The 15,319-nt window shown below is 47.7% G+C and overlaps 2 protein-coding genes and 1 long non-coding RNA gene across 3 annotated transcripts in view; all 3 read right to left on the reverse strand.

The window, feature by feature from the left end:
• The window catches only part of LOC146356312 (uncharacterized), a 55,137-nt gene extending 43,977 nt beyond the window's left edge, over positions 1 to 11,160 (reverse strand). The window contains 1 exon segment of the mRNA XM_084831308.1: positions 10,375 to 11,160. Coding sequence (XP_084687434.1) covers positions 10,375 to 10,444 — 70 coding nt within the window. The 5' untranslated portion in view covers positions 10,445 to 11,160.
• Positions 1 to 15,319, reverse strand: part of LOC146356295 (uncharacterized) — an 867,031-nt gene that overhangs the window by 606,659 nt on the left and 245,053 nt on the right. The window lies entirely within an intron of this gene.
• The window catches only part of LOC146356313 (uncharacterized), a 49,364-nt gene that overhangs the window by 32,097 nt on the left and 1,948 nt on the right, over positions 1 to 15,319 (reverse strand). The window contains exon 2 of the mRNA XM_084831841.1: positions 10,904 to 10,984. The gene's annotated coding sequence lies outside the window, so the exon portion shown is untranslated. The remainder of the gene's footprint in view (positions 1 to 10,903; positions 10,985 to 15,319) is intronic.

Raw genomic sequence — 15,319 nt, forward strand, 5'->3', positions numbered from 1 at the left:
TGATTCTAGCTGCTGCTTTTGCAGTTTTGTATTTTTTTAATTGAGTGTATTTGTTTGAGGAAAAAATATTATATTTTGTGCTGTGTGCGCACTCGCAGGGCAGTGACAATGAGTTCATCTTAACCCTGCTGCAGTTTTCTTCTAAAAATAATGAGTGCCAGAGGGAAAGAAGCAGAGTGGATGGCCGGTGCTCTCCACATCTTACGCCCTGGAGTGTTATCTTCCATTTGGAGGATCAGATCCCTGCTAGAAAAGCCCCCCAAACTGAGCTAACAAAAACAAAAGGCTAAATTCAAGGTGTTGGTTCTTACCTATAAAGCTGTAAATGGTTTGGGGCCACAAGGACCGTCGCCTCCTGCATGAACCCCACCATAATTTATTATCTTCTTCAGAGGCCTTGTTCTATGTCTCCACCAAGCGAGTTGGGTTAGTGGGGACAGGGCCTTTTCAGGGGCAACCCCCAAATACAGGACTCCCTCCCTATGGAGATCAGATTTGTCCCATCTTTGCCTAGCTTTAGGTGTGTTGTAAATACTGTTGTGTTAGGTCAGCTTTTTATAGGTTTTTAATGGTTTTATTCCTCTGTGGACATATTAATCATTTGTGTTGTTCTTAATGTGATTGTTTTGTTATGAGATTGTTTATATATTGCCCTGGGGACCCTTTTGGGCAGAAAGGCAATTAATTCACAAATGTTTTAATAAATAAAATACAAATAAATACTTATGCTACACCAGCTCTCACCACTAGATGGACCAATAAGCCAGCAAAGCATATTTTAGGAACAGAGAAGGAGGACCTTTGCTGGCACACAGCAGTGGACGACCCTGTTGCGGTCTTGTCAGCCCTCTTCACATAGTACAATGAATATGCATGGGCGGGGAATCATGCCCACTGTCCTTGCCTGGACTGGCGAGCTGTCCTATGTGGACCACAGCCTTCCCTTCTTGCCTGCCCCCCGCCCCACAAAACAATTAGACTTTATTTTAAAATCTTCCATTGCTGAGAATGGAAGCTTTTAAAAAATCCTAATTGTCACACGGGGGACAATTGAGGGGAAGTACACAACTGGGGAGGGGTTAATCCTCCCCCCATACTGCAACAGCTCCCCCCCCCAATCCCCACCATGCAGCAAGAGATAGACTGTGGGGTATGTCTGGCCCCGCCCAGTTCTGTCTCCAGCCCCAGCCACCAAGACAGCCCCCCTCAAAGGTTTCCAAGAGGGAATGCAACCCTCAGTGGGGTGGGTGGGGAATGCCACCCACCCCTAATTTAGAGGGTTGAAAGTGGCATGTGAAAGCCAACTTCAAGTATTGCCTGATGGGATCTGAGCTAGCAGTGAAGGACCAGGAAAGAGATCTTGGGGCTGTGGTGGACAGCTCGATGAAGGGGTCAACCAAGCTCGCGGCTGCTGTAAAGGCAGCAAACTCCTTGTCTGGAATAATTGGGAAAGGAATTGAGAATAAAATTGCCAATAACATACTTCCCCTATACAAATCTATGGTGCGGCCACACTTGGAATACTGTGTACAGTTCTGGTCACCACATCTCAAAAAAGATATTGTAGGGCTGGAAAAAGTGCAGAAAGGGCCAACTCAAATAATCAAGGGGCTGGAGCATCTCCCCTATGAGGGAAGGTTGCAACAGCTGGGATTGTTGAGCCTGGAAAAAAGGAGGGTAGGGGAGACATGCAAGAGGTCTACAAAACTATGCATGGTGTGGAGACTGTGGATAGGGAGACATATTTCTCCCACTCTCAAAATACTAGAACCCAAAGGGGTCATCCTATGAAGCTGACTGGTTGGAGAATCAGGGCAGATAAAAGGAAGGGCTTCTTCACATAGGGCACAGGTAAACCATGGAATTCGCTACCACAGGATGTGATGGCCACCAATTTGGATGGCTTTAAAGGGGGGTTGGACAAATTCCTGGAGGAAAAGGCTATCAATGGCTACTAGCCTTCATGGCTATGTGCTACCTCCAGTAACAGAGACAGTGAGCCTATGTACACCAGATGATGGGGAACATGGGCGGGAGGGTGCTGTTGCACTCGTGTCCTGCTTGTGGGTTCCTGATCGACAGCTGGTTGGCCACTGTGTGAACAGAATGCTGGACTAGATGGACCCTTGGTCTGGTCCAGCGTGGCTCTTCTTATGTTCTTACTCTTGCCCACAGTTATTTTTTCTGCCCCACAACTGCCCCTAGTCGAGCAGGTTTTGCAAAGTTTAAGAATCTAAGGTTTTTAAATAAATAAAACTAAAATAAAAGTGAAAAAAGGGAGGGACTGGAAGGAGGAAACGGCTAGCCACAGGACTCATTTGCATCAAAAGGGGTGGTAACTATGTGTTGCTGAGTCAAAATATGACAGGGGGAAGAAAAGTCATAGACTGTGGTGAATGCATAAACTATTTTTTTACTGGTGAAAAAGCACAGGGTAATAACTGAGGGTGATCAACATGTGGGCGGCCTATGCAAGCGGCCTCTAGTGTACGATCTCGTAGCTCCATCTGCTGCCGAAGCTGCTCTCGATGAGGTGGCCCTTCTCGGTGGGGGTGAAGTAGCGGGGTGCTCCGAGGGGTTGCAGGTGTACTTGTCGGCCGGTTTGGTCTCCCACTCGATGCTGTAGGTGACCATGCAGGGGGCCTCCTGCTTGAGGTGGGCGTTGACGGTGAAGCCCTCCAGGCCGGCCTCGGCCTTGATGGCGGTGTTGGTGCCAACCAGCGTGGGCTGTGGGTGGATCTCGCCGAAGATCTGGGGCGGGGGCTGGCTGAAGGCCATGGCGCCGGTGTGGCTGATGTCGCCGTGCTGGTGCTCCTCCATGTGGGGGTTTTTGGACCAGATGGCCCATCGTTCCAGCACATCCTGGGCAGGAGACGCGTGGCGCCTCGGAAGGCCCGCTCGAACTCGGCCTGGTACTTGTCGCGAGTGTTGACCTCATGATTCATGTAGGTGTGATCCGAGGGCAGCTTGTTGCCCGCCCCGATGCAACCCCAGTTGTCCTGGTCCTCGCCCGGCACGTTCTTCTCTGGGTCGAGGATGAGGGACTTGTTGGGCTAGCAGTGGCCAGAGTCGGAGTTCAGCATAGGGGGTACGGGCCAGATGTCCAACATGGCCATGTAGGTCTCCTGCATGACGTTGGGGACAGCGGCCTCCACCCCGTGCTCAGCAGCCCCCTCCACGTCGGTGTCGTCATCCATCTCCTCGGCCTCCACCAAGGAGGTGTCAATCCGTGGCAGGCCCGGCCCTGAGGGAAAATAATTCCTGTACTGGTGCTTCCAGTCCCGGGGCTTGATCTCCACGAAGCGGGGCTGGTCGAAGCCCTGCTGCCCGGCCGCGTACCGGCTGGCCGACCAGCGCATGGCGTCCTGGCCCAGGAGCGGGTTTCCCTCTCGGCCGATGAAGTTGGCCAGCCTGGACAGCTTCTGGCCCTTGTGCTCAGGAAAAAGGTACTGGAAGGTGAACTCCCCCCTCCCCGGGCACAGCAGAGGGTGGTTCTGCATCTCCAGGACGTAGAAGGGTTCCACCGGGTTTTTGTCAGCGGTGGTCCAGTGCCCGACAGTGTAGGCGTACCAGGGCAGGACAGTCACCTCCCAGGACCAGGAGGGCAGGGTGCCATGGTGGAGGTTGCCAATGACATAGGGGAACACGTTCTTCTCATCCACTAGCACGTGCAGGGAGCCCATGCCATTCTCGTCCACATGTGTGCCCTGGTCGGTGGTGGTCAGGAGCTTGCACTGGATGTCGGTCAGGGTGACCGTCAGCCGCTTGGGCTGGATGTGTTTGTAGTTGTTGACCAGGATCTGGAACTCGGCCGGGCTGAAGTGGGCGTCCCAGCGGTTGAGGTCAAAGTAGGACTTTGATCTGCCTCAGGCAGCAAAATGTCTGGGGCTGGCCCTGGGGGAGGGGGCTTGTCTGGTGAGTGCCTGGGGAAGCGTAACTGCCCCATAGGCGAGAGGGCGGGGACAGAATTTGCACCGGAAGGGGTGCACATTGTCTGATACCGGAAGGGGGCCTGAGGGGTGTCTCTACATGGATTTCCTTGGCATTGCCAAGGGGAGGGCCAAATTTGGAGGTTCCTGGGGCCAGATTCCTCTTTCCTGACAGGTTTGTTTTAGAAGCCGTTTGGGGCAGGGACCCTTTCATTGTTCTGCTGTACAGTGCCTGACTCACAACTCAAGCAAAAAACGTTGTGAGCCCAAGCATTCTTCGCAGTGAAGAAAGTGGATTGCTTGTTTACTCCCATAATGCTGGTTCTCTGGGCTTAAAGGCTGAATCTGGGTAGCATACCCCTAATGTTTTCCTGCTGTTTGGCAGCTATATATATATAGCTCTATATAGAGCTATAGAACCTATAGCTCTATTTGTAACAAAAATAAAAAAATAGTTAAGTCAACTCAATTAATAAATGTATAATTATTGTCTGAATAAATTATACTTTTAAATGTAATATACCAGACATGGTAATTTTTATGAGCAAACCTTAATTCATTTCATGATACTTTTATGAGCAAATCATAAAACAGGTTAATATATTTTTTATGAGCAAACTAAATACATTTTATGGTCCTGAAGTGACTTTAGATCTGCAAAGGGCGCTAAAAAGGGGGTGAGGGGTTGCCCCAGGTGGCTAATTTTGCATATCCTTAAGAGGTGGCAAATGGACAGATTTTTGAATGAGTTCTAAGGTGTGCTCTCCTTAGGCACAAGGAATATCTTTTCTGTTTAGTTAAGTTTGCTTAGAATGCCTCTATATCCCTTTCTATGAAATAACTTCCAAAGCAATTTACCATCAGAGCAAACGATAAGGAAGAAGAGAATCCACAAAAATACTGAAATAGCCTACTAAACTGGAATACAGCTGGATACACTGGATCACTACGGGTGCAATCCTGGGCACGTTTAGACAGGAAAAAGTCCTACAACTCCCAGCCATTCTGGGAGTTGCAAGACTTCCCCCACACCCGCTGTACCGTATATAAACTTGAAACCTTTTCTATAACATTCCAGGCGTCCGATGAAGGGGGCTGCAGTCCAGAAAAGCTTCTGCCAGAAGAAATGTGTTGGTCTTTAAGGAGCCGCATGACTCTGTTGGTTTTGCTACGCTAGACTAACATGGCCACCCTTTGAAAATCAGACTAACATGGCCACCCTCTGAAAATGGTTACTAAAGAAAAAACAGCTCTCCCTCCCTGCATCTGGCTCGCCAGTGCTCGGCTTGCTTCCAGATTATTTATTTACAATATTTTATTTTAATTATGAAGCCCTTTCAGCAGATACATAGAGCAGTGGGGTTAGTGCTCAGTGGGCGTGAAAGCAGCCAGGAACAGGGGCTGGGTCCAGATCAGCAGGAATACATCAGGACCAGGGGGTGGTGAAGCCCAGGAAGGTGTTGCCAGCCTGGCAGACCAGCCGCCGGTCCATGCGCATGGTCTGGCCGCCCTGGCTCTGGCCCTCCCCGCCCCGAGCATGGGCGCCCTGGCCATCTGGCTATGACCCTGGCCGTCCCGTCCCTGGCTGAGGCATACCCTGCATCGATCCCTCCCCGTCCGTCCCCGCTGGGTCCACGCTCATTCGCATGTAAGACTGAGTCGGGTCCCAATCTTTAATGCATATGATTTGCGTTTGGACCGCTGTAATGCTGTCGCTACAGGAGGAACCAGCCCACCCAGTGGGTTGCCTCCCTGGGCCGCATTTCCAACAAGGGCCTGATCCCCCCATCGGGCAGGGGTAGGCTTCTCATCCTGTGACGTATCCACGTTTGCCAGGTTAGGTCGGCAAGGCTTTTTTCTAAGGGGTGGCAGGGGCGTTGCTAGGGTCTTAAAAGATCTGGGGCACAGGCCCATAACACAAATTTGCATATATATATATATATATATATATATATACACACACACACACACACACACACACACGAGTCTAAGCGCACATCTAATATATATGTGTGTGTGTGTGTGTGTGTGTGGTACGTCCATGCAGTGTGCTTGTGTGTGTGTATAGATTACATACATACATACATACATACGAAGTGTGTACTGACCCCCCACCCCATTTCAACTCAGACCCCGATTCAGCATTTTGGAAAACATCCCACTTCTGCTCTGGCCAATTTGTAGTCGGACCACTTCAGCTCGGCACCAAACCTGAGTCAAGGTTTAGAAAAATGAGTCTTTATGCTTCCTGTTGACTACCATGGGAAATTAGAAAAAACAACAACCCTGTGACTTTTTTCTCTTGGTCTGAACTGGATGTTAACTTCAGACATGGTAGCCCCCTAGAAGGGGATTACACACCTGCCCAATGTCAGAAAAATAAGTGCAGGGTTTATATTTTGATTTTCTTTTAAAGGGAACTGCCAATAACGTTTTAATTCCTTGGAATAATTGGATAAAAATTTCAGGATTCATTGCCCCATCAGAGGAGATCATGTCTGCCAAATTTCAGATTGATAGCCACAAGGGTTTTTGTGCAAGGGTGGCCTTGACATTTTGAGGTCTCCAAAAGAGGACATACTTATCTCCCTATGTTCCTTGTAGACCATTGTCCTGAAAGTTACAGACAGCCTACAGTTGCCCCTAAGTAAGAAACCAGCAAAGTTTCAGATGGATAGGTGCAGGAGTTCACATGGAAGGGGAGTTGTCCAGTTTCGGGGAGGGAGTGATTTGCTTTCCCTTCTATTCACCCCTTCCCCAATAGTTTTTGGGTAAATTTGTAAGAAAATGCGCAGGTAATTAGAGGTGCCCCCCAGGCAAGAAACCTGCAAAGTTTCTGAAGGATATACATGCATTCTAATTTAGAACGACTAGAATTTATTTATATTTCACCAATGTTAGCAGCAGGGGAACATGGGTGGGAAGGTGCTATTGCTCTCATGTCCTGCTTGTGGGTTTCCAATGGGCATCTGGTTGGCCACTGTGTGTACAGAACACTGGACTAGACAGACCTTGGTTTGATGCAGCACGGCTCTTATGTTCTTTAATAGAGATTGATAGAGATTGTCTCTGAGCATGTGCAGAATGTTCTTCTTTCACCACTGAGCATTTGCATTCTCCCCCTACCAATTCTATTCCCCTCCATGCAACCATCCCTCCTCATCCTACCATCCTCCAGCAACTGTTCATAAAAACAGATGTCTTGCTTTGTGCAACTCCTCTCTATGTCCTCCTTGTTATGCACAAGCTCTCATTGTATCTTCCTCCCCATAACTTCATTTGTGCCAAGACTTCACCAGGATTCAGCCAATGAGTCTGTTTTCAAAACTAGGGCTCAGTTATGGAGAAACTCTGAGCATGTACTAAGTGCCTTTCCCTCACCACTGATGCTAAAGTTCATGCAAAAAAAAAACCCCAAACCCACAAATGACAAAACATGCATAGATAGGACTGAGCTGAAAGGGTAGTCAATTCATTAGACTGAATTGGGTAAGCACTGTATTAAGCCTGCCGTGCCATGCTCACCACCCAGGACTTATTTCTGAGTAAACACACAGAACATCAAGGTGCAAACCTCCCGGCAAAAGTAACTTGTGCCGGAATCCTATGCACACTTTCCTGAGGGTAAGCCTCATTAAACATAATGGGACTTCTCAGTAGGCATACATAGGATTGCATAAATTAGCAATATTTATCTCCACTCCACTTAAAAAACAAACCCAAAACTCCTATTTTTTTATTAAAGCTTTATGTTCAGAGGAACACAGGAAGCTGCCGTGTACTGAGTCACGCCCTGGGTCCATCTAGCGCAGTATTGTTGACACTGACTGGCAGCAGCGGCTCTGCAGGGTTTCAGGCAGGATTCTTTCCTAGCCCTGCCTGGAGATGCTGGGGATTGAACCTGGGACCCTGTGCATGCCAAGCATGTGCTCTACCACTGAGCTACAGCCCTTCCTATTGCTGGATAAGGGCAACTGACAGACAAAACAGCCCCAGATCTGTTTCTCTGCAACCACGTGAACCCACCTTTCTCAAAGCCTTGAGTGAGGAGGAGGAGAAAAACCAGCCCTCTTGTCTGTTTGTATAAAGTCAAATACAGTTCAGAACTTCTCTTGCCCGCTGAAGAGAATTCTCTTTAAGAATTCCCCAAGATACCCTCTGGGTGGAATAAAGAAGAGAAAGAAAGAACAGGATAGGGCAGGGAAGAAGAAAAGAAGAATGGTGATTGGAAATGGGAAGCAGGGGGGGGGGGAGGATAGACAGAATTCCCTAAGCCAAGTGGCTCCTTTCAGAGAGGTGGTACTTCAGAGGAATGTAGGAGGCTGTGGAGGGTTTGTAAGGATTGCACGTACTTAAATGAACTTTATGAGGTGAGATGGCGGAGGGCTTTTTCTAGCTTTTTTAAAACTATAGAACCTATTTAAAAGCCCCAGTAGTTTCTTGATCATGATGCCACATAGTCCTAACCCTCCCTTTGGGATTTGAGTCCTGCAGCTATTTCGGAGAAATTAAAGCGGAGGGGGAGAAAGAAGTTTGTGGAGGCTGATTGGATCCTTTGCTGTACTGATGCTACTAAACTTCTGCAGAATCCAAAGTTTCCAGTTCCGGGCAGTAAAATCTGATGCTGTGTGAAATACCAGTATTTCACATGGAGCTCTTTCTTCCCTTCCTTCCCCTTCTTCAAAATTTCATTGCAGGCAAGCTCACAACAATGGGCATGTAAGAGCAGAAAAGAAAAGTAGGGGGAGATAAGTTTTTTGCACCTCAAAAAAACCCTACACCAGAGATTAGGGATAGTGACTTCCTAGTGGACACCTTAAACACCTTCTGATTAGGATCTCTAATCCCCTGGGTGACTTGACAGTTTTTGCTTTTTGTTTTAGACTTTGAGAAAAGGAAACTTTATGCATGGCTAGCGCAAAAGCCACTGGACCTAACTGTTTGAAATTTGGCAGGCTCAGTCATCTCTATACAGGCTTCCAGGTGTCCAAATGCCATGCACTTATGTGGAAGCACACAAAAAATATAGCCCTTTGCTTTGACACATTTTATTGGAAAAAGCAAACTTTACCTGTGACTAGCACAAAAGTCACTGGACTTAACTGCCTGAAATTTGGCGAGTTCCATCAGCTCCATGGGGGCTGCCAGCTTTCCAAATTCTATACACTTATGTGGTAGAACAAAGAAATTATATCTCTTTGCTTTGACACATTTTCTTGGAAAGAGCAAATTTTACCTGTGGTTAGCACAAAAGCCACTAGGCCTAACTGTCTGAAATTTAGCAGGCTCAGTCATCTCTATGGGGGCTGGCCAGTCCCAAAATTCCATGCATGTATGTGGAAGCACACAAAAAATATAGCTCTTTGCTTTCACAGATTTTCTTGAAAATAGCAAATTTTACCAGTGACTAGCAATTAAAAGACGCTTGCTCCTGGGGAGGAAAGCTATGGCAAACCTAGACAGCATAGTAAGAAGCAGAGACATCACCTTGCCGACAAAGGTCCGTCTAATCAAAGCTATGGTTTTCCCAGTAGTAACGTATGGCTGTGAGAGCTGGACTATAAGGAAGGCTGAGCGCCGAAGAATTGATGCTTTCGAACTGTGGTGCTGGAGAAGACTCTGATGAGTCCCCTGGACTGCAAGGAGGTCAAATCAGTCCATCCTAAAGGAAATCAACCCTGAGTGCTCTTTGGAAGGACAGATACTGAAGCTGAAGCTGAAATATTTTGGCCACCTAATGCGAAGAGAAAAGTCACTGGAAAAGACCCTGATGCTGGGAGAGACTGAAGGAAAAGGAGAAGGGGACGGGAGAGGATGAGATGGCTAGATAGCATCACGGATGCAATGAATATGAACTTGAGCACGCTCCGGGAGAGAGCGCAGGACAGGGAGGCCTGGCGTGCTGTGGTCCGTGGGGTCACGAAGAGTCGGACACGACTGAACGACTGAACAACAACAAGCATAAACACCACTGGACCTAACTGCCTGATATTTGGCAGATTCAGTCAGTTCCATGGGGGCTACCAAGACTCCAAATTTCATATATTTATCCTACAAACTAAAAAGATATGGCCGTTTTTGTTTTCCAATGCAAGTCAATGGGAAAATGTTTTTAAAAAATGGCAGTTAGGACAGCTCAAAAGATCCGGGGCACAGCTCAAAAAAGATCCAGAGCCCGCGCCTAGGTGGGCATACCGCGCACGATGCCCCTGAGGGGTGGGAGTACTGGCGGAGGACACTTTCCCTTCGGGGCGCTTTAGGACGCTGGGGCGGACCGGGGCTTCCAGCCACAGATGCTTGGGAGGCGGGACAGGGGTCGGGGCCGGGCTCTTGGGACCCGGGCCGGTGAGGTTGTCCTGGCAGCCGGGACGGAAGCGCCCCACAGGCGCCTTTCCCCTCCCTGGCAGCGGTAACACAGCAAAGCAGCATGAAGCCAGTGACTCACCGCTGCACTCTCCAAGGGACCCCGCGCCCCGCAGCAGGAGCAGCGCCGCCCCCAGGAACAGAAGCGGCATCGCTGCGCTCTGCACCGCGCCGCGCCGCCAGTAACGCGGTGCTGAAACGCGCCGCCAAAGGAGCCCGGAACAAGAGCGGGACCGGCCGAGGGGGAAATATGCGGCCACTAAGAGAAACGCCTTGCGAGCCTCGCAATAAGGGGAACAGAAACGTGGCTGGCCCGACCCAGAGGCGGGCCCCTCCCTGCGCCCCGCGGCCGGGATAAGCTCTGGAGGCGGTGGCGGCGCTCGTCCAGCGGGGGGTGGCACCGAGTCTTGCCTACCGCAGTCGTGTCCGGTGTTCTGCGGCTTACGCGGAAGACAGAAGACGAAGATACTTTAAAAGATGCGAACAACAAAAACAGAGAATGGCATCCATGAGTTCCAAAATCACCTGTCAAAAATGCCTAATCAGCTATACAAACGCCATTTTTTTAATTAAATGCCTTCCCCAACCCGGTGACCTCCACATGTGTTGGCCTGCAATTCCCATCATTCTCTGCCAGTAGCAATGCTGGCTCGGAATGATGGGAGTTGCAGTCTAATACGCATGGAGGGCCCCTTCATGGATCACTGCCTTGTTGTGGCGAAGGAGCTTACGTAACTCAGTGAAGCCATAAGCTATGCCGTGCAGGGCCACCCAAGACGGACAGGTCATGGCAGAGAGTTCTGACAAAATGTGGTCCACTGGAGAAGGAAATGGCAACCCACTCCAGTATTCTTGCCAAGAAAACCCCATGGAACGTATCACATGGCTAAAAGATATGACGCCGGAAGATGGGCCCCTCAGGTCGGAAGGTGTCCAGTATACTACTGGGGAAGAGCAGAGGGAATTTCCAAGTAGCGCCAGAAAGAGTGAAGCAGCTGGGCCAAAGCCAAAAGGACACTCAACTGTGGATGTGTCAGGTGGTGAAAAGAAAGTCCGATGCTGTAAAGAACAATATTGTTTAGGAACCTGGAATGTCAGATCAATGAATCAAGGTAAGCTGGAGGCGGTCAAACATGAGATGGCAAGACTGAACGTCGACATCTTGGGAATCAGCGAACTAAAATGGACAAGCATGGGCGAATTTAATACAGGTGACCATTATATGTACTACTGTGGGCAAGAATCCCTTAGAAGAAATGGAGTAGCACTCATAGTCAACAAAAGGGTGGGGAAAGCAGTACTGGGGTACAATCTCAAAAACGACAGAATGATCTCAGTACAAATCCAAGGCAAACCATTCAACATCACAGTAATTCAAGTCTATGCCCCAACCACTGAGGCCGAAGAAGCTGAGGTTATAGAATCATAGAATCATAGAATAGTAGGGGTGGAAGGGGCCTACAAGGCCATCGAGTCCAAACCCCTGCTTAATGCAGGAATCCAAGTCAGAGCATCCCTGACAGATGGCTGTCCAGCCTCGTCTTGAATGCCTCCAGTGTGGGAGAGCCCACTACCTCCCTGGGTAATTGGTTCCATTGTCGTATTGCTCTAACAGTCAGGAAGTTTTTCCTGATGTTCAGACGGAATCTGGCTTCCTGTCACTTGAGCCCATTATTCCGTGTCCTGCACTCTGGGATGATCAAGAAGAGATCCTGGCCTTCCCCACGTGACAACCTGTCAAGTACTTGAAGAGCGCTATCCTATCTCCCCTCAGTCTTCTCTTCTCATGCTAAACATGCCCAGTTCTTTCAGTCTCTCTTCATAGGACTTTGTTTCCAGTCCCCTGATCATCTTTGTTGCCCTCCTCTGAACCCTCTCCAGTTTGTCTGCATCCTTCTTAAAGTGTGGTGCCCAGAACTGGACACAGTACTCCAGATGAGGCCTAACCAGTGCTGAATAGAGGGGAACTAGTACTTCCCGGGATTTGGAAGCTATGCTTCTATTAATGCAGCCCAAAAGAGCATTGGCCTTTTTTGCAGCCACATCACATTGTTGGCTCATATTCAGCTTGTGATCGACAACAATTCCAAGATCTTTCTCGCTTGTAGTGTTGTTGAGCCACATATCCCCCATTGGTTGATCGGTTCTATGAAGGCCTACAACACCTTCTAGAACTAACACCAAAAAAAGATGTCCTTTTCATCATAGGGGATTGGAATGCTAAAGTAGGAAGTCCAGAAATCACTGGGATAACAGGCAAGCATGGCCTTGGTGTACAAAATGAAGCATGGCCTTGGTGTACAAAATGAAGCAGGACAAAGGCTAATAGAGTTTTGCCAAGAGAACATGCTGATCATAGCAAACACTCTTTTCCAACAGCACAGGAGGCGACGCTACACATGGACATCACCAGATGGACAATATCAAAATCAGATTGATTATGTCCTTTGCAGTCAAAGATGGAGAAGCTCTATACAGTCAGTAAAAACAAGACCTGGAGCTGACTGTGGCTCAGATCTCAGCTTCTTGTTGCAAAATTTTGGCTGAAATTGAAGAACTTAGGGAAAACCACTAAACCATTCAGGTATGAACTAAATCATATCCCTTATGAATATACAGGGGACATGAGGAATACCTTTAAGGGATTAGACCTGATAGACAGAGTGCCTGAGGAACTATGGACGGAGGTCCGTAACATTGTTCAGGAGGCAGCAACTCAATCCATCCCAAAGAAAAAGAAATGCAAGAAAGCAAAGTGGCTGTCTGATGAGGCTTTACGAGTAGCTGAGGAAAGAAGGGAAGCGAAGAGCAAGGGAGAAGGGGGAAGATATATCCAACTGAATGCAGAATTCCAGAGAAGAGCAAGGAGAGACAAGAAGGCCTTCTTAAATGAACAATGCAAAGAAATCGAGGAAAACAATAGAATGGGAAAGACTAGAGATCTTTTCAAGAAAATCTGAGATATCAAGGGAACATTTTGTGCAATGACGGGCATGATAAAGGACAAAGAAGGCAGGGACCTAACAGAAGCAGATGAGATTAAGAAGAGGTGGAAAGAATACACAGAAGAACTATACAGGAAAGATCTGAATGTTCCTAAAAGCCATGATAGTGCGGTCACTGAACTTGAGCCGGACATCCTCGAGAGTGAAGTCAAGTGGGCCTTAGGAAGCATTAGTAACAACAAAGCTAGCGGAGATGACAGTATTCCAGCTGAGCTATTTAAAATCCTAAAAGATGATGCTGTTCAAGTGCTGCACTCAATATGCCAACAAATTTGGAACACTCAACAGTGGCCACAAGACTGGAAAAGGTCAGTTTACATTCCAGTTCCAAAGAAGGGCAATGCCAAAGAGTGTTCAAACTACCGTACAATTGCGCTCATTTCACATATCAGCAAGGTGATGCTCAAAATCCTACAAGCTAGGCTTCAGCAGTATGTGAACCGAGAACTACTGGAAGTACAAGCTGGGTTCTGAAGAGGCAGAGGAACTAGAAATCAAATCACCAACATTCGCTGGATCATGGAGAAAGCAAGAGAATTCCAGAAAAACGTCTATTTCTGCTTCATTGACTACGCTAAAGCCTTTGATTGTGTGGATCACAACAAACTCTGGCAAATTCTGAAAGAGATGGGAGTACCAGACCACCTTACCTGTCTCCTGAGAAACCTGTACGAGGGTCAAGAAGCAACAGTAAGAACCAGACATGGAACAACCAATTGGTTCAAAATTGGGAAGTACAACAAGGCTGCATATTGTCGCCCTGCTTATTTAACTTATATGCAGAGTACATCATGAGAAATACCGGGTTGGATGAATCACAGGTCGGAATTAAGATTCCCAGGAGAATTATCAACAACCTCAGATACGCAGACGATACCACCCTAATGGCAGAAAGCGAAGAGGATCTAAAAAGCCTCTTGCTGAGGGTGAAAGTGGAGAGTGCAAAAGCTGGTTTGAAACTCAACATTAAAAAAACGAAGATCATGGCATCTGGCCCCATCACTTCCTGGCATATAGAAGGGGAAGAAATGGAAGCAGTGACAGATTTTATTTTCTTGGGCTCCAAGATCACCGCAGATGGTGACTGTAGCCATGAAATTAAAAGATGCTTGCGCCTTGGGAGGAAAGCTATTATGCCAAGATTAAAGAGGCTGGCCTGTATTAGCATTTATGTAAGTCTTATTGCAGTTAGTCTCTCGAGCAAAATAATACAAAGTCTGTAATTTTCTTAAGGCATTTCTTGGCAAGGCAACGAAAGGTAGTTATGGTTCAGACGGCCTTTATGAGTCATTTATGTTATTTAGGTACCAAATCTTAAATGCAAGCTTCCATGAAAGAGGAAAGATGGAAGAATGTTTCTCACATATATTAATCTTGCTTGCATATGTTCAATTAATGACTGGGATTTTTGAAGGGGAAGTACTTCCCAGATTTTGAAAATTCAAAACCTTTATGCAGATTTTTATTAATGGAAGTTGGAAATCCCCTATGTGAACTTTGGTGAAAATCTATTAATCTGTTATATGAAAATCTGCCTTTTGCACATTCATATTCATTGGCAATATGAATACAGCATAGACAGCATAGTAAGAAGCAGAGACATCACCTTGCCGACAAAGGTCCATATAATCAAAGCTATGGTTTTCCCAGTAGGAATGTATGGCTGTGAGAGCTGGACTATAAGGAAGGCTGAGCGCCGAAGAATTGATGCTTTCGAACTGTGGTGCTGGAGAAGACTCTGACGAGGCTCCTGGACTGCAAGGAGGTCAGATCAGTCAATCCTAAAGGAAATCAACCCTGAGTGCTCATTGGAAGGACAGATACTGAAGCTGAAGCTCAAATATTTTGGCCACCTAATGCGAAGAGAAAACTCCCTGGAAAAGTCCCTGATGCTGGGAAAGATTGAAGGCAAAAGGAGAGGGGGACAGCAGAGGATGAGATGGCTAGATAGCATCACCGATGCAATGAATATGAACTTGAGCACACTCCGGGAGAGAGCGGAGGACAGAAAGGCCTGGCATG

The sequence above is a fragment of the Heloderma suspectum genome, chromosome 2 (assembly GCF_057233095.1).
Source record: "Heloderma suspectum isolate Gila_16-S chromosome 2, 16-S_ref, whole genome shotgun sequence".
Lineage (NCBI taxonomy): Eukaryota > Metazoa > Chordata > Lepidosauria > Squamata > Helodermatidae > Heloderma > Heloderma suspectum.